The 18,298-nt window shown below is 37.0% G+C and overlaps 2 protein-coding genes across 12 annotated transcripts; both read right to left on the reverse strand.

Annotated features, from left to right (window-relative positions):
* Window positions 1-226: 226 nt before the first annotated feature.
* LOC136350931 (SPRY domain-containing protein 7) lies at window positions 227-2,329 on the reverse strand. Its single transcript, XM_066303115.1, has 4 exons — window positions 2,186-2,329; window positions 1,963-2,133; window positions 1,520-1,756; window positions 227-1,424 (listed from the first exon to the last, which is right to left on the reverse strand). Exons 1-4 carry the CDS (start codon window positions 2,301-2,303, stop codon window positions 1,327-1,329), a joined length of 624 nt encoding a protein of 207 aa, XP_066159212.1. The 5' UTR covers window positions 2,304-2,329; the 3' UTR covers window positions 227-1,326.
* A 371-nt stretch (window positions 2,330-2,700) lies between these two features.
* Window positions 2,701-17,181, reverse strand: Zmynd8 (Zinc finger MYND-type containing 8). 11 transcript variants are annotated; one of them, XM_066303062.1, is made up of 22 exons: window positions 15,683-17,106; window positions 15,159-15,331; window positions 15,015-15,099; window positions 14,780-14,960; window positions 14,638-14,688; window positions 13,223-13,393; window positions 12,933-13,105; window positions 12,583-12,877; window positions 12,350-12,529; window positions 11,404-12,261; window positions 10,984-11,315; window positions 10,273-10,875; window positions 9,504-9,669; window positions 9,185-9,370; window positions 8,756-8,934; window positions 8,300-8,597; window positions 7,906-8,111; window positions 7,728-7,850; window positions 7,118-7,395; window positions 6,848-7,064; window positions 4,252-4,326; window positions 2,701-3,699 (listed from the first exon to the last, which is right to left on the reverse strand). In XM_066303062.1, the coding sequence occupies exons 1-22, from the start codon at window positions 16,316-16,318 to the stop codon at window positions 3,448-3,450; spliced, it is 5,718 nt and encodes a 1,905-aa protein (XP_066159159.1). In that variant the 5' UTR covers window positions 16,319-17,106; the 3' UTR covers window positions 2,701-3,447. The 11 variants fall into 11 exon arrangements, with proteins under 11 accessions (XP_066159159.1, XP_066159152.1, XP_066159156.1 ...); XM_066303055.1 differs by having other exon boundaries at window positions 7,118-7,391; window positions 7,724-7,850; window positions 15,683-17,105; XM_066303059.1 differs by lacking the exon at window positions 14,638-14,688 and having other exon boundaries at window positions 7,118-7,391; window positions 7,724-7,850; window positions 10,273-10,643; ... (1 more) ...; window positions 14,780-15,099; window positions 15,683-17,105.
* Between the last annotated feature and the right edge of the window lie 1,117 nt (window positions 17,182-18,298).

Here is an 18,298-nt window from a genome sequence, read left to right on the forward strand (position 1 = left end):
CCTGCCATAGGTCATCAACCTAAAATGATAATCAAAACGTTTTGTTATCAATAATAGGTGCGTTTACCTAAACTGCAAATAATCGTATTAACTAGGGACGATTGTTAACGCGAGCTAAAGGACTTTACAGCTTTGGATCTATCATTCCATTTAGCATTCTAAGGTGAATTCCTCTTATGAACATAAATTCAGTTTTTCTTAATTTCAAGCTGTAGAGTGACAACTATTATGGACTAATTTCAGGATATATTAAATATATAATTTGTTCATATTTCACATTATTTTGTTGCTATTTTATGCCTTAATCCTTAATAGATGAGCTTAATTATACATAACATTATTTATATTATCATTTTTCTTATACTACTTGCACCGATTTTAATTGTGAAAAAATAAATGCCTTTATGCTACAAATTAAATATTGTTCGGTTTGATAGCAATAATGCAACAATTAATACTGGCTGAACAAATAACTACAAAAATCGTTTGGTAGCTCTATATGCTGTATGTGCCAAAGTTTAATTTTGGACCTGAATTTATTAAAGGGGATCTAGAGATTCATCAAATGTGTTATTGCCTTTAATATCTAAAAAGAAGTATGTTTTTATGAAATCATTTTAACCAAAGAATGTCAATCAACAAAAATTTAATGTACCTTTTTTTTAACAATGGCCCCTGGCTGTTTTATAATATGACAAACATAGCTGCAATGCAGAGCATGCAAAACGGAGATCCTGCAGCCTCTGAGATTATTACATGTTTTAAAACACTACAGCAGTGTTTCAAATGCATTAATTAAAACCTTTAAAAACGTTTACAAATAGATATTTTTGTCTCACTAAGTTGCTCGTTATTAAATAATTAATTGTAATAAAAGTATCACAAATTACACACATAAAATTCACCTTTTTGTTAACATAAACATGGAATAAGATAATATTAGCATTATAGGATTGAGCAGCTGAAACACAATTTAAATTAAACCAACAGACACACAACGCAGATATCTAAAACTATAGCTAAAATCTTTTTTTTTCTAGCTAAAATCGAGCCAAACAGCACCTAACTAAAGAATACTCTTTAACAAAACTAGATAAAAAAATTGTACTGTCAGTCCATGCTGTTAAGATTCATAAGTAAATAAAATTAGTCTTTGCACATTATTCAATACTATTTTCATACAATTTGATTTTTCACCTATAATAAAGTAGCTATTTTTCTGTCATATGTGTACATATGGAAACCAGTCTGATAATAAATTAAGTAACAACATGTGAAGAAATATGGCTTTAGTATGGCAATTTCTGATTGCCTCATGTCATTATTTTAAAGTAATGACTGTTCTAGCATAATTTTATCAAACCCTGAAGGTGGAGAGAAGTTAAAATGTTCTAATATGATGTCTAATATGGCCCCATCATCAACTGAAAATAAATTACTTATTAAGAATAGAACAAAAAAATTTGGGGAGTTAATAGTTTAAATGATAAGGGATTCGATAGCTGTACTAATTACTTACCATATAAGACTGGATAAGAGGTTCCTTTAATATTTGTTATTGAATAGTCTAATTCACTACCATTAACAAAGAATTTTAATTGTATATGATCAAATGCTACTCCTATAACGTCACCCTCCTGTAGGCTTCTGAGACTCTCGTTGGAATCACAAGGTAGTACCAATTTATGGAGTTCATGCTTATTGTGTCTAAAGAGGTGGTCACTGCATAATGCCCATGAAAATTCATCCATTCCTCCTTAAACAAATGAGTTACAAATTGTACATTAACTTGATTCTCATGTGAAATCTATTCAGTGCATATTTAATTTGAGATTTTCCACTGCAAAATACCAATAAAAGAATAACCAAAGAGTATTAGATTTTTCTTAGTAACTTTGTTTCAAAATTAATTGCAATATCTAATATAGACATATTATTGACCCTCTGCTTCTCCTCACTTACCTACAGTCAAACTTAAATCAGTCTGTCTCGTTGCAAGACCTATTGACCAAGTTCCTCCCTGCTGAACTTTTACTTCAAAGTACGACTTGGACTGAACTAAGGGCGCATTCCCCAATACTGCCCCAGCACCACAAACTCTTTGTCCCCCTTTTACAACTACAACTTCATATCCTGTAAACTCAAACATAAATGTAAGTTTTTCCGGTGTTTGGCTGTTTGTTACCCATGAAAGATGTGTCCAACTGAATGGGATTGGGTTTGTGGATCTGCTGGGTGGGCGGATTAAGCCTAAGTCCATTTAAACAGCCTTTTAAACAACAAAATACTGAGAGAGAGGACATTTCTTTAAAAATAACTTTTGGGGAACGACATAACCAAAAAATAATATGAAAAATTGACGTTGTCAAAGCTTTGTTAGGAATGAGCGAAAGTTTTTATTAACGCTTAGTAGGAATGTTGGTGTAGATTATGTAGATTATAACTTAATAACCTTTTTATAAAAAATATTTATTAAAGGGAAACGTAAACAGTTTTTTTCTTGTTTAAAAATTCAAATCAGACCGCATTATGATTAAAATCACATTCTTTAAAAATATTATTCGGATAGTTAACGCCATGTGTCCTCTGGAATAGAGATTTTACATACTCACAGTAGCAAGGGACATAATGGCCTTCATCTGAATTCAGTTAAACTTAGTATATGTAACCAAAAGGGGATTAGAAAATATACAATCAGTATTATACTTCCAAATATGTATTCCTTAATGTAAGAAACGAAGGCAAATTGCATTTTGATAAGGACAGTAACCGGTAATTACGTTTACCAAAAACCTATTTATACTGGACTTCTAAATTATAATGACCTTGAATATGCACTTCCGTGCACTAATTCTATAGGAACACGTGAGATGTTGGACTAAAAAAATTCATTCTCATTCCCACACATTGTTCCTATAGAATCAAGGTCAAGAAAGCAAAATCGGCGAAGCATACTTATGCTGTAGGTACTATGGGTATCTGGCTACAAACGAGTTTGTAATATTTATGGCTAATTATAGTGGAACATTTACATTTATTCAGGGTGTGCCTAACAAATCAGAACAGCTGAAGTAAAAATAAAAATATCAAAGATTATAATAACTACTTATATACAACTCTTCTTAACATTAGCTGGTAAACTAATAGCAGCAACTATACACATCGATTATCACTAAGTCTTGTATTAGTCGTATTGATGTAAAATCAACGGCAGATCACTTGTATAAACAGCATTTCTCCATTATCTTAATAAATTCAATTTTTCACTTGCAATGCATGACCTCATTATGGTTCGCAGGTTGGTGCGACTTATCGCTGCGTTCAGGCGCGTTAAATACCAACGTGCAAATCACTACAGGTCTTCATTCGAATTAACATAATTGAAACTGATTGTGCAGGACGAAAAGAAATCACATAAAAATTATACATGCATCGTACATGTTAATTCTACTCGGAATCATCATCCAGTGCAGTCGTAACAGGCATACTATGTCCGATCAGTCTTACTGCAGGTTTGGGTTTCTGCGGTTGCTGATTGGCAATACTGGAGCTGGTACTGGAGATATTCGCCGAGGGAACAGTAATTACGTTTGGTTTGATGGTCAGGGTGGGGCCCGCTCTCAGGACGGTGGTGCTGGGTACCAGTTGGTAGTTTCCTGGTGTGGTTTCCATCATGGTTAACAGGCTACCGGTCGTAGTCTGGGGAAGCATGTTTTTAAGTGTTTGTTTTTTTTTTAATAACATTTAGCATGCTTAACGATGGCAGAAGGAAAAGTTTTCCTTGCAATAATTCAATTGACAAGCAATGACTACAATAAGCATGGGCGAGGGCTGGTGCTCCAATGAATTGATGCAACTCAATGAAGAAACATCATCCTTACTTCTAAGAAAGCAAAATCAGCGAGCAAAAAAATTCTTTCAAATTTAGTGGAAATCGTAGCTATTTCATGAAACATTTTTTTGTTGCCTCAAATTTCCTATTGAAACATATTCAGGTTAACAACACACTTTCGCTGCCATTAGAACCAAATACTCCTAAAACTACCTACTTCTACCACTACCCTCGATCTGCAATTGTGCCCGAATAAGAACGCCCATTTAACGTCGACATTAGCTAGTTTTTTACTCTGAAATTTAATTACAAGGACGTGGGGAATGTGTTAATTCAAAATCTCTTTTGTAAGTGGAAAGGAAACGAGTGCGGTTTCTAATAGATGCTTCTCATGCGCTACTAAAGAATCTTAAACCTACCTGCACCCTCATTGCTTTGGAGCCAGACAACCCACGATTCATAAACACTTTTTGAACGGGTTTCGAAAATACTCTCTGCAAATAAAAATACCTCAATAAAAACTACTAAACAGAAATAATAGTTTATTTTTTTTATTCTAGGAGATACAAAATCTTCTTACAGCTACATAACCAACCAAATAAAGAACTACATAACTGGACATTAAATGGCTACACTACCTAATTATGTTAAGTACCTATTTTAAAGGACCGAGAATCTGATAAACCCTGATATGGATTAGCAAGTACTGGGATTTTCAATTCTATTCAGCTTAAAAGCTTCGAGCAATTCGGAAAAAATGATTCATTATTTGGTACAGCATAATGGTACCGTCATGCAGCTAACATTTATAGTATTTTTAATATCAGTTGAAAACCTCGCTTATAGAAGGAATAGTACAAAAAAAAACGTCCAAAAAACTTTACAATGTGTTTTGCAAAGGCACGAGTCATAAACCGGACGGTAACGATGGTACCAAGGCCCTTTTTTGCGAGCGTACAGCTCATCGGTCTAACCGCACTATAACGATACGCGAAACGAAATAATATACAGCGTGTATAGTATTCTCAGCATTCATTGAAAACGTCAAAAACATCACGAGGCAAAATGGAATCAGAACTGCAAAGACCCTGTAACATATTGGATGTCTGAGCCAGCAGACCAGAACGAATGATTGCCTCGACCTGGGTTGCGAAACGATGAATATTTGACATGTGCCGGCGCTCCGCACGAAGTCCGGTACTTTCACAGTACTCGTAAGAGTACACAAATTGAAACCAGTGGCGCCGACAAAGGGCGTTTAAAATTCTTGCGCCCAGAGGGAGGGAGGGTGGTGGGTTAATTAAATTAAGCCATTCGTAGTTTTATATGTGTACAGATGAGAAGCCTGAGGCGGCCAGTTGGGTGTTGCTTTTCGAATGAATATGAGTATTTTGACGAATATCGGCAGTTAGGAAGATGTATGGTTTATTTAGATGAAACGTGGTTCAAGGCTCACGTCGTGATTAAATATGGTCGGGTGGAAAATTAAAAAAAACTGCAGTTTAGATACCCCATATTCGAGAGCCACACGAATTGATATCCTGCACGCTGGCAGCGAAAATGGATTTGTGCTAAATGACTTGTTGTTGTCCGCTAAAAGTATAAGCCGATCCTCTGCTGATTACCCTGAGAACATGACTTCTCAACTATTTGAAAAATAGACCACCGAATAACTACTATCAAGGATCCTCCCGTAATTCAAACACTGCGATGGATATTTGGGGTATAGCATGGCACGGAAAAACGGTGTGGCTCATGCTTTGCAAAAAAAATGGAGTATCATGGGTCACGTCCTGCTGGCTCAATTATTATTACTCAACCGAGCATCGATCGTGACTCCACCGACGATGAGAATGACGAAATCTGTATTTAAATACAATTAAAAAATAATACACACCTACTGAACTCATTTATTGTAATAATTCAAAAAATATAGTTTTTGGTACGCCTATGTTTTGAGTTCCGTTAATGCAAGTTTTTTCGCATTTTCAACCGATAATAAAAATACTAAACTTAAACCAATTTACATTAAAGCTGGAGCTTTGTTTGAGTTCGACTTTGAGCAAGGGGCATATCATTAGAATATGTGTTGAACCGAACTATTCGACCATCCTACAGGGTGTAGTAGATTATCATGGAGATGTTTCGGGGAGCGATCATATTCTGCGGAAGAATCGATAGTGCTCCGAGAAAAAATGTGAAACTTTGCCACCCGTTATATTGAAAATCGTGCACTACTGATCATCAGCATTTTTTAAATTGCTTTGCAGAGTACTATTGCCTCCTGAAATATTTCCACGATGACATGTTATACACTCTATGAGGTGACAAATCACTAATCGCAATCTAATTCCCTTTATCTCCCGGATATTAAAAAATTGAAATATGAGCGTTAATTCGGATATTTTTTTAGGGATTTTGCGTTTTTGCTCCTAATGAACGGCCGCCTTTAAAGGCTATAGCGGAACTTGACCGCAGGGGCGGGTGCCCACATATAGCAGACGGTGATTCTCGAATAGCGAGCACTTGACAAAATATCTATTTTTCAGAAAGATGATTACTCGCGATTTGCCGATCGCTCCCTATTCGAGGTATTCGTCGAATGCAGTATGTGCGTGCACGCCCTTATTTATTTTTCTAAAAATTCATGCGCCGATCCTTCTAAACTGTTCCCCGTCTAGAATAAAGCGAATTTCTAATACTATTTTTACAATAAACACAACAGGTTTACTCTTCACCCCACATAATGCCAACGTCTGCCCACACCTATGCAAACCCGAGAACTTCTGAAATAAGCTTCAACGTGCAAATGCTTACGGTATGGAAATATCGTAATGATTGACTCAATGGTTCTTAAAGTTGAATGCACCATATCATAAACTCCCACTCTCAGATTTATAATTTTTCTCACACTACTCGATTGGTTTCCCCCCCAAAAAAACTGAGGTAACTTAAAGAACATGTACCTTAAATCTAATGTCTCTTTGAACCATAACGCAAAAGGTAATAACTCACCCCGAGGCCGGCCTTGGCGGGCGGGTTCGTGGGCCTGAGAATAATCTGCTGGCTTCCCGGCCTGATTGCGGGTGACGGGGTAATTTGACCTGTTGGATTCACGCTTTGAGCGCACTTCCCCATATGGGTGGACCAGTGCTTCTGCTGACAGGGATAATCGCAGTAACTGGTGTTCCAACAACAGTAAAACTGCGCTTCTTTGGAGCAGTTTGCGCACCTAAAAAACGTTGTTAAGTCTGCAAATTCCAATTTCCGAAAGGAATTTATCACCATTGCTTCGACTTGGCTTCCTCCACCTTTTTGATGGTTTCGGCCTCGCAGGCGGTTCGTGTCTCTTCAACAATTCGTTCCCTGTCCTCCAAAATGGTTCGCTGGATGTCTTTTAATGCGGTGGTTAAGTTTCTCTCTATTTCCGAAATTTCTATACTATGCTTATATTTCAGGCTTTCAATCTCTAGTTTGAGATTCACAATGGTCGCGTCGGGGTTGTCCGCTTTACTTAAGTCTTCAAAAGTCTCTATCAGCATTCCTCGAAAATAGTCCCCTAACTGCAAACAGTTCAATTAGTGATTTTAAAATTAAATGGACCAATAGACAAAAATATTTGCAACACTGTCGGGAAGATCAGTGGTGACATAAACGAACAGCACTAGCATCTATCGGAATTAGCTCGTACTGTACTAGCATTTTAACTTATCGCTGAATTAAATACTTGAATGTTTTAAGGCTTCATTATTGAAATTCGCGGTGATAAACTTCGAGTTTTTTACTTGTGGTTGCTCATAGTTCTTACTATTTTTGAGATATTTCAGTGAACAATTGAAGTACCGTAGCACCTTCTATGATAATTTAATCTCTAGGCCCTTAAAGTGACACCTACCCTGTGCGCAATGGAATTAATCTTCGCCGCCACTGGACCTGCGGTACTGGGGACACCTTCACTGAACTGTTGGCTTAATACTCCTGGAGGTCGAGGCTTTAGCCTCGGTAGAGGTTTAAGTATCTAATACAGTCGAAGTTTAATAGATTAAAAACCTTTGTATTTTAAGCAATCTTACAACATCGCTAATTATCTTGGAAATGTTCGTATCTGGCACCAAACCGTTTAGCACCGTGAAATCTTCATCGCCATCGGCGATTACAATTGGTTCCACGACGGGTAAAGCGGTTATTGTTGGCAAAGCGGTCTCCGTTGCTGAATCACCTGCCGTTTCGGAGGGTTTTTCAGTGTTAGTTGGTTTAGCAGAGGCGACTGACGATGGTACTAAAAAAATAAAGCCTATTTGTGCTTGCAAGAAAGGTCATTGTCACAAATTTACAAGATTTTGGATGTGAAAATTCCATGGATGGGCCGAATATATCGATAACGGACTTTGTGCGATTTTCGTATAGAGGACCAGTTGTCATGGCCGGTATGAAACATTTTTCAATTACAGTACGGATATCACTTACCACTGGCTGTCCACTCAGAACTCGAATTAACCAAGTTAATTGTTGGTGTTTCCGCAATTAATCCATTAACCAGCCTCTTTGTATTTCCATCAACCTTGCTATTTTGTGGGTTTGTTAAAGTTATTGATGACGGTGTGACACCAAATTCCCCTTGCGGTATATAATTTTGAGAAGTAGCCAAGTTTACTGGATTTATGCCTTTTTCATCTTGAGAAAGGCCTGGATGCCACAATTGCGCTTGGGTCGTAATGTGCCTTACTGCTTGGCCAGTAGCGGTGGCAGACACCAAACAAGGAGTCTAAAAATTGAGGGTGGGTCACTATTTGCATAATTAGGTCGAGAAAGTAAAGATCTAGTTTGGGACGAAGCATTTAGCATCATTTGCATCGCAATGAAACAATAAGCTTAACGATACATACCTCAAACTTCGTCCCAAACGTTCTTCTAGAATCTTACCACAGACATCACTTGATTGGCGAGACTAGCTAGTGGAGCTGTATAGCTCAAAGTTTGGTTTGGGGGCAGAAAAACGAGATTATCTTGTTGTGGCGGTTGTAAAATAAAGTACCCGTTGGTAGGTCTCACTTGATCGATTTGCTGCAACGGTGAGATTATGGGCTTGGCTGTGGCCACCGCTGAAAAAATTTACCTTTAAATTTCATAAACATACACATTACGTCAATGTCACAAATACCAGGAATAAACAATGAAAATAAAAATCCGTTGTTATTCGCAACTTGCGCCAATAGAAAATGTAATTTTTCTTTCTCAGAAAAATGATATTGAGAATCTTAATTCGAGGTGAAACAAAAGGGCCAATAAAAAAACCTATTTTTCATTGCTCAATGGCTGCATTGAATAATAAAATAAACAAGAATAAACTACCAGTAGGAGGTCTGGACGCCACTCGTGCAGGAGATTCGACACTTGAAGGTTTCGATACACTGGGCTGAGGGTGTATGCTCGGCCTTACAACTTTGGAATAGTTCGGTTGCGGAAATGATTTCCGCGCCTTTTGTTTACTTGGTGGAGTTGGAATCATCGAGGTATTAATTTCAGGGACAGTTGTCGCTACAAAAAAAAGAAATCTTACACATTTTTATCCTGAGAATTGCGACTTGAAAACTAGCCTATTGTTAAAGCTAACACCACATAAACAATTCGATCCCAGTCAATTACAGTATATACTCTTATAGACATTTACCGATTTTTGCAAAAGATCTAACATAAATTTCACAGCCGTCAGATTTCGAACCGTTGGCAGTACCGGTGGGCTTCTTCTTATTCAAATGACTCAAGCGGTCCTCTTCACGAACCGCACTGTAATTTATAGCGACGTCGTCAATGATCTTCGTCATATTATCCACCACCTGGAAGTGAAATTTAATCTTTTTCCTTATAAATGTCAACATGTCTTTGATTTCAATATGGTCGAATAACATAGGCAAAGTTAATTAACCAAATATGAAGTTTACATTGCCATAGTGATTGACCCAGTATTAATGAAGCGAAGATATAATGCGTATAATTTTTTTTTTGGATTAACCTACCATCGCATTAAAGAGTCGTACTCATAGTGTCAACAAATTCAGTAAATGAAACACTGTAACAGTACTTTAGCATCGATTGAAGTATGAAGACGTGGGTGGCAATTTAATGGTCACATATTGGACCAATTCACATATTGGATTCAATGTACACACATTTGAAAATGTATTCAACTTATGCCCCGGTCACATCCCTACAATGTTTCCATTGAATTACTATGACAACTCTTTAATATGATTACAACTGAACTCTCTTTGGGAAAATGGATAGATTTTTTACAAATTAGTCTACCATGTTATAAAGGAAAGTAAAAGAAATTACCACATGTGGCCTATTCTTCGAAACCGCCAGTGTTAATAACAAAAAAGCACCCATGAATGCTGACGCCACACCAACTACTTATCCCTTATCGAAAACATACTTACTTGTGACTCGTTACTTACTCTAAACCTCTCTCTTTTTTCTTCGGTTTTAGAGCGGGTGCGAATTTCATGGGTCTTGGGTTTCTGGACGCCTGCCTCGCCCTTTTCCTGGATATTTAAGGCAGACAAGTACTTTTTCTTTGCTTCCATATCTTGAAGGCCACTACTGCCTGCTTCAATCTCAGTCTCAGGCTCACTTTTTATTTCGTCCATTGCTATCTCGTGAAGAGAACTTCTAGCAGATCCGGCAGGCGAATTTTGCGCTGATTTCGTGATCCGTTTGGCTTGTAATGAGGTTTCTAGTATCGACGATTTGTTTTTTCCTTTATTTTCCTGGTTGTTCTCCGTTTTGGTCATAATGCTTTCGATGGAGACTAATTTAACGATTTTATTTTGAGTTTCGTCAGCGCGCTCCTCACAATCGGCGCTTTTCTTACGTTTGGTACCCCTTTTTGTGTCATCGTTCTCTGCGCTGCTTGGACGCAATTGGTTGCATTCCTTGGAATTTGTTTTGTGGCTTCCAGATTTTATCACCGGTTTCGGCAGCGATTCGTTGAGAGATGAATGTATTATATTAATGATACTCTCCTGAAATAAAGGCGTACTCTAAATTGAAAAAATGTGTTAGTATTCCATACATTACAATACAACAAAGTACTTTTCGCAACAGCACAAACTAGGTAATTACCAATGTGAAATGCGATTTTCTCCTACCTTATCAATGTTGAATCGAACGTCTTCATTTTCTGCTACTTCGTCGTGGTCTCTACTTTTTGACTTTTGCGATTCTGTTGGATTTTCATGAAAATTAGGCAACTTCTTTTTCTCAACTTGCTCTTTGGAAGTTTTGAGCTTGTCTGGACTGCTTTGTAGCTTCTTTTCTAAAGCCCATTCCGCACCATTGTTTGAAGAAACATTGTCACTATTTTCTTTCATTGAATGTAGTAAGATTTTAATAGATGGTTCCTCAACATATAGAGAATGGGTGCTGGTTTCAATTTGTTCTTGATTATCAGATTGAGATTTGGAGACATATATTCCAATTTCTGAAAAATTATTTACTTAAAACCGACCGGATTTCTTAATAATTATACTACGTAACTATACACACTAAACAGGAAATATGCCACTAACCTGATTCCTTTGGTTGCTGATCTGCTACTACTTGAGCTTTAGGTATAACACTTTCTGCATCACTTTGATGTTCTTCACTTGTATCTTTAATCTCCTCAATGCCCTCCTTTCCGATTTGGTCTAATCTCTCCTCCGATCTTACAGCCTTGATGACAATTTTGGTCCTATCGGATTTTTGAGATACGTCCCTTACAGTCCAATTGACACACTCTGTATTTTTACTCTTATCGTCATTTTTAGAACCAGAACTGACAGTCTTAACTGTTGATTCAGCAACCTTTTGGGCCGACTTTGTTAAACTATCTCCAATCTTTGTAGCAACAAACTTGCTACTTTCCAGGACCGAGTCAAGAAGTTCATCTGAAGGCGATTTTGATTCAAAAATTTCATCAGAAGCACAATTTTCAGTTTCATCTGTGTCAAGTGCATTAAAATTTCTCTTCACCCGCTCCACATTATCAAGCTTGGAATTCTCTTCAGTGGAGGTTGAACATTCCCCGTCAGACAACCGCTTTATCAGCGTGTCAGTCATTTTCAACTTCCTAGCGGGAGAAATAGTGAACTCCACATTGTCTACATCAACTTGTACCGGCTTTTTCTTAAACTCTACGCTAAAATCACTAGAACACTCGCTGTTGCTGGATGATATGTTTTCTATACAGCTGACAGTTCCTTTCTCATCATTTCCCAAGCTTATTTCTACATTTTCGGCTATGTCTAAACGACTGATTTTATCGGAAATCCTTGTGCACTCAGTATCGCTGTTTCGGCGAAAAGACATCATTGCCGGATCTCCTATTGGTGAGTTGTTACTGGATGGTTCCAGTAGAGACTTGTTACTACCCGATTTACTGTCATCTGTAAATAATATTCCCACTTATTAAAAATGTGTGAAATTAGAAATTGGGCAATGTTAGAAAAGTTGGTTGCTTATTATGTTACTTACCATTAACAACCGGTCTGGTTAAAAGAACTTCTTCAGTTCCGCTGGTGTCTGGTTCAACATTTGCAGGCACTTGAGTATCGTATTCGTCGACCTCAAGGTTGTCGTTTCTATTCTCAGGCAAATGTAGTAGGGTTTTTCGAAATTCGGTGTCTATTTCTGGTACAGACTCATCATCTGTACCTAAAATTTATTATTATTATCAATAAATGTCTCACTTTTTTGTTTTTTCTTACCATAACCCTCCATAGGATCATCATCTTTCTCACTTGTTTGTTGCTCCTCCAGAGTACTTTTAAATGACTCATCTGAGATTGCGCCTTTCAGCTTTAACTCTTGACACTCTTTTGATTCCCCTTGCTCTTTATCCAGACTCTGTCTCTTCAACGATTTAGTTTTACTAGAACTATACATGGGCAGGAAGATTTGCAGCTGTTTTACTTCATTGTCAGGGTCAATTGCTGTTTTGAACGGTGGGTAATTGAATTCCCCGTAAATCTTTCTTAGGTTATCAACGTGAATTTCCAATTCCTGGAGAAAGGAACTGTATAAGAATGTGATCGGACCATTTGGAATCCTTCTTTACCTCTACACATTGCTCAATATCGGCTCTTTTTACACGAAATAAGTTCGGGTCTTTAGGCGAATATAGAAAACATTCTTTCTCTGGAACCCACGCTCTGTCGTGAGCTCCGAAAAACCTAACGTCCACCACTCCGTCTTTGCATTTCATTGCTTTTCCTGGCCAAAATGGAAAACCTAAAAATTCAGACGCATTAAAAAATTGTTTTCATAGTTTCTAAACCGACTAGCAATAATCATTTAACATAAACCATTCTCTTAACTTAAAATAACGATCTTATTTGAAGTTCCTACCTCGCAACTTTGCCCATACTAGCAGATGCGGTTTCGGACATACTTCTACAAACCACGTCTTCTTCTTAGTATTGGCATTCAAATAACAACTGGGACAATTTTCTATCTCAGACATTTCTTGCTTGCATATTTTTATTATTAATTTGGCGGCGGTTGTTAACTTAGATTGGTCTGAAACAGGTCTAAGTGCAATTAAAACTAACAAATCCTTGAATAAGGCACATTTAAAACCAATGACGTATACTGGACAGAGCAATATAGCTTATCAATTGGTTGAATAATAGAATGTATTAGTTTACAAACGTGCATTTTTGGAATATAAAATATACAGAGTGTTTCAGAACCTGTCGGCAATCTCCCGAATTTGTATAAAATATATTAATGGCAATTTACATCACAAGTCAAATAGGTGACTTGTCACCACATGGACCAGGCGATATTAAGGCTCAAGTCTGGAAAATGTCATTGAATACTGTAATAACACCTATTGCAGGTGTATTATATGTTATTTTATTTTGAGTTCTAAATAAAAACAAATTTTCTTGACAATATAACGGACGCAACTCTGCAATTATCTAAACTTGCCAGTGTCATATACATTTGCAACTTATTTTATAAATATTAGACTAGTTACATGCAAAAAGTGGATATTGCAATGTTGAAAACAATCAAGAATTTAAAGAATTTGCTTTTTCCATGCAAAGACTAACCATATTTATAACAAAAAATGAGTCCAAAAGAACGATTTTACTGCATTTACTACGAATCAAACTCATTTTGAATACAATTTCCATTTAGTTATAACGTGGTACCTAATTTGCACTAATAACTGTCATTAAAATCAAAAACCTCTCAATATATCATCAACTGCTTGTTAACCATTTGTCTAAAAATATATTAAACCGGGATTAGACTGAAAATTTCATCACAAATGAATTCACGAACATTTTCTAACAATACTTAACATTTATTAGTATTGAAACCCCGAATTTAAAGTAAAATAATCAGCATCAAAGGGGTTTAACATATGTTAACAAATCCATGAAGTGAGTTAGTAAAGAAATTCATAAATAAATTGTCAGTGTAGTACCGGCTTAAAAACTGTACCAAGGTGGGCAAATTTCGATGTTTAATGCTAGACTACTACATAGACTAGTCCCATCTCCAAAAAAGTAATTGAGAATACTCTGTTCTTTTTTTTCTTCTATAATTACGGAGATTTCCTATAAAAACTTCGAAATTTGCTTACTCTGTACTAGCTGAAAGGACACAACCAATCTATATAGACTACATAGACTACAACAAAAACTACACCCCACATCAATTAAATGGAAAAAGTATTCAAATGTCATTAGAAGACATGCACAGCTAACTCAAAACAGACTACTAGTAGCCAACTTAATGAAATTACGTACATCTTTTGCTGTACGTTCTTCCTGTTTCTGATTTTAATGACAATTCCAAGTCTAGGCAGCACATAAGACATTAAGAGAATTCATTGATGGCAATTGCAATAAAGGCAAACTTTAAAAATATGAGAGACACATAGACACCTACATGAGTTAAATACGATGCTGTTATGTAAAATCCATTTGGCATCAGCTTCAAAAGCTTGTGTACTGCCGTACAAATTCTCCTTAATGTTTTTGTCCAGCTGTGTTAAATCCATTGGTTGAATGATGTACTTTTTATATTCAGGAAATTCATTATCACTGACTTCGTTAATAAAAGGCTCAGACTGAAATGAAATAAATGGTGAAAAAAAAATTGATAACAGGTAGTGAAAGCTCACCCCTTGACATTGTATCATCCGTTTAACTGCAAACTTCAACAGGCTGCATAGATGTTCCAAGGTCATTCCTTGCAAGGCAGGGGACCTTTGAATTGTTATCTTAGATTCATTTGAACTTATAATCACATAATAATAGATATTTACCTCGAATTGGTGCTCTCAGCTTTTAAAATGGCCACACATTCTGGGCAAGGCCAGTGTTCCAGATCTGTAATGGTTTGCTTCAGACATTTCTGATGATAACTCCTGGGACATGTTTCACAGGCTATGTTTACATTGTCTTTGTGGCAACGCCAGCAAAACATATCTTTGTTTGGCTAAAATGATACATACATATTGAAGAAAATATCTGGGCAGCTTTATGTATACAAGTACTTATTACACAAAGGAGATTATAATATTGACTACACATTCATAAAGGACATTCAAGCTATTTTAGATTGCTTACAAAACTGTTAAGATCCACAAAGTGACTTTGTGTAATACAATAACTTTATTGAAAATGTAGCATTAATCCCCTTATATGAACTTAGGGAAATTGGTTTATTCATGCTTGTAAGAGTTAAAGTACCATTTCTTAGAGTTCATGAATATTTTTAAACTTATATAGAAAATTAAAGTTTATGGTCCTTAGATGGATAACATATTAATGACTAAACATGACCTACCTTAAATACAATTACATCAGTTGATAGTGACTTGCGACTCTTCTTGACACCTTCCTCTAGACCACTATTGCTAGACATATCACCCTTCTTTCGCTTGGTGCCCTTGCCACTAGAACTTGTGCTGAGTGTATCATCATCCTGCATGGACTCTTTACTGCCATCTGCACTGGATAGGTCCATCTCCAATTCACATTCTGCAGTAACTGGATACTGGATCCTTGAAGACTTTCCTCGACCTTCACCTCTGTACTTCTTTCTAAGGGGCTGCACTTTCCTCTTTCTGGATATGTTAGTATCTAACTTGGCTTCCTTGGAAAGGGCCAAGAGTAGTTTTAGCTCCCTCGACTGATTGGAAGTTTCCTCTTGATCTATTTTAGCAACGCCGTCCTGACTTTCAATTGTTTTGTCACTCTCCTCACAGTGCACTGAGAGGCTTTCAGGTCCAGTAACATCATTCTGGACCATTGAAGTGTCGGTGTCACTCACAATGCTGGTGTCATTCGAGTTGGACTTATTTGGGTGTGGGTAAGTGGACTGACCCTCATGAGATGTGCTTAAATGAGCTGGGGACTCCTTTGGGGAATTAGGCGTATCGAAGGTTCCGCCATTCCGGTCCATGCCTTCTGGTTCTGACATTTTGCATGAGCCTTCAAGGTCCGTCAGGCAATTGTTTGTGCGTTCGCGACGGCTTCGTTTGTTTTACAGGGTTGTACTTACGGTTAAAGGCGTAAAATCGCGGCGATTTTTACGCGAATGGTGTTAATGGAGTTTTTGAAGTATTATTCTAGAAATTAATATCAGCGCACAAGTAGACAATGGGCACTCTAGCGGCAAACTTGAAAAGTGACGGTTTGTAACCTAAAACTGTTCCTAGTCTAGACGCTGAGTGGGCGGAGCCACGATGCTCGACGCTCATTGGTCAATACTTCCATGCTTGAATTTTTCTATACACGGACTACCTATTATTACGAACTGCCTAATCTCTCGCGTCGTGCCATTACAAACACAGAAAACATCGTCTTTATCATTTCATGCTAAGCCAAAACAAGAAACAGTCCTTTTCTCTTTTAGAAATCTTAAGATTAAATCACCAGTATGCGGCAGAGGGCGTTTTTTTACTTTTGATCACAAGGCCAATACATGAAGCAGCATTGCCAGTTCCAGAGCATGTTGAGGCAAGATGATCGATTTGCATGTGTCTCCTATAGCGTGTTGACCACAGCCAATCCCTGCACTCTCCCTTTAACAGACGATGGCTCATAGACTTGCTATCGTACTACTAAAACTAGCGTTGCCGTCGGAGACATAACTGCTTAATTTTAATAGCACCCGCACTTTACAACACCACTTACAGAAAAAGTGAAGGTTACATGACACTATCTGCAATGAGAGCTTGTTGCTCCACATGGCAACATTGCGTCGTCTTAGTGTTGTCCTTATTCACCTTATTACGTTTCCTACTTGATCCGCTAGTTTGGTACGTCTCTGGTATGCTGCGTGCTGAGCTCAGTCTGTGACGTAGACGCAGGTATTGAAAGGCTGCAGTCATGCAAATAGAGTACGATGATAATTGGCTATAAGCATTTCTCTATAGGCAACCACCTATACTCACTTCAGTTGGATATAATTCTAATGTTATATCATATAAAGTTATATAGGGTGGTTTAGTTGAATGCTCTAACGCTTGATCTATTGGTCTTAATTTATTGCTTATTGGCGTTAAACATGAAACAAACTAATCGAACCAAAACTCGAAACCGACAATATAGCACAGAAATTCTTAAATGAATGTGACACGGATAGAAATCGATCAAATTGATCAAATTCAACTTTAAATAGGTTGAAATAGCGTCCAACATGGGAATGTGGACAATTTGGCAAAGTGAAATTTTATGCTTATTAAATTATTAAGATTTGGAAGAAAATACTAATGTAGAATTTCATAAGGCATTACGTACGAAATGTTGATTCAAAAGTTGGGTTAAATCAAGAAACGGCATTGAAAGGGAAACTCAAACATGTTTGCAAAAACATTGATTCTTTGCTAAACTAAATGGTAAATGAAAACTACGTCTATAATGCTTTATGAAATTCTAAATTAACATTGATATTTCAAATCTGCCGGAAACACATCTTACTCTTAGGATAAATTTCTCTTTGAAAGGAGGAATATTAACTTCACCAAATTGTCAGGAAATAGTATTAGTCAAAGCTTACTTTTTCTCATTCGCAACGAATTTTTGGTTCCTCCAATTGCAAAAAGCACCTAATTTTGATCAGTGGATATCTAAAATTAGATCGATAAGTTGTAAAAAAGAGATTTCATCATTGAATGGCGAAAAAAAGGACTATCCAACGCTATGCCTCTTCACTCAGAGTGTATGATGTGAAAATGGAAACAGGGAAATTAGGAGTTTGAGGATTCTCTTATATCTCCGCGAAACTGACATGCTACAGCTAAGGAAAAAAACAAAAAACTATTTTTCAAAATTGAAGTTTTTCCCGTTTTTGCCAACCTCGTATCTTTTACGGTTACCGAGATCCTCAAATGGACACCTTGTATACATTGTTTCCACCGTCACAAATAGAGGAAACATATTGGTGGCGGATCCAGCT

Source organism: Euwallacea fornicatus, chromosome 4, assembly GCF_040115645.1.
Source record: "Euwallacea fornicatus isolate EFF26 chromosome 4, ASM4011564v1, whole genome shotgun sequence".
Taxonomy (NCBI): Eukaryota; Metazoa; Arthropoda; class Insecta; order Coleoptera; family Curculionidae; genus Euwallacea; species Euwallacea fornicatus.

What these genes read in the sequence shown, in the direction of transcription:
- LOC136350931 (XM_066303115.1), bottom strand. Translation starts at nt 2,303, where the DNA reads ATGTCCTCTCTCTCAGTATTTTGTTGTTTAAAAGGCTGTTTAAATGGA. An exon ending in GTTGGACACATCTTTCATGG is followed by an intron (nt 2,134 to 2,185) that starts GTAACAAACAGC and finishes TTGAGTTTACAG; the next exon opens with GATATGAAGTTGTAGTTGTA. An exon ending in TGATTTAAGTTTGACTGTAG is followed by an intron (nt 1,757 to 1,962) that starts GTAAGTGAGGAG and finishes CATTTGTTTAAG; the next exon opens with GAGGAATGGATGAATTTTCA.
- Zmynd8 (XM_066303054.1), bottom strand. Translation starts at nt 16,318, where the DNA reads ATGTCAGAACCAGAAGGCATGGACCGGAATGGCGGAACCTTCGATACG. An exon ending in AGTATGGGCAAAGTTGCGAG is followed by an intron (nt 13,106 to 13,222) that starts GTAGGAACTTCA and finishes CTGAATTTTTAG; the next exon opens with GTTTTCCATTTTGGCCAGGA. An exon ending in GAAGCCAAGTCGAAGCAATG is followed by an intron (nt 7,065 to 7,117) that starts GTGATAAATTCC and finishes AACGTTTTTTAG; the next exon opens with GTGCGCAAACTGCTCCAAAG.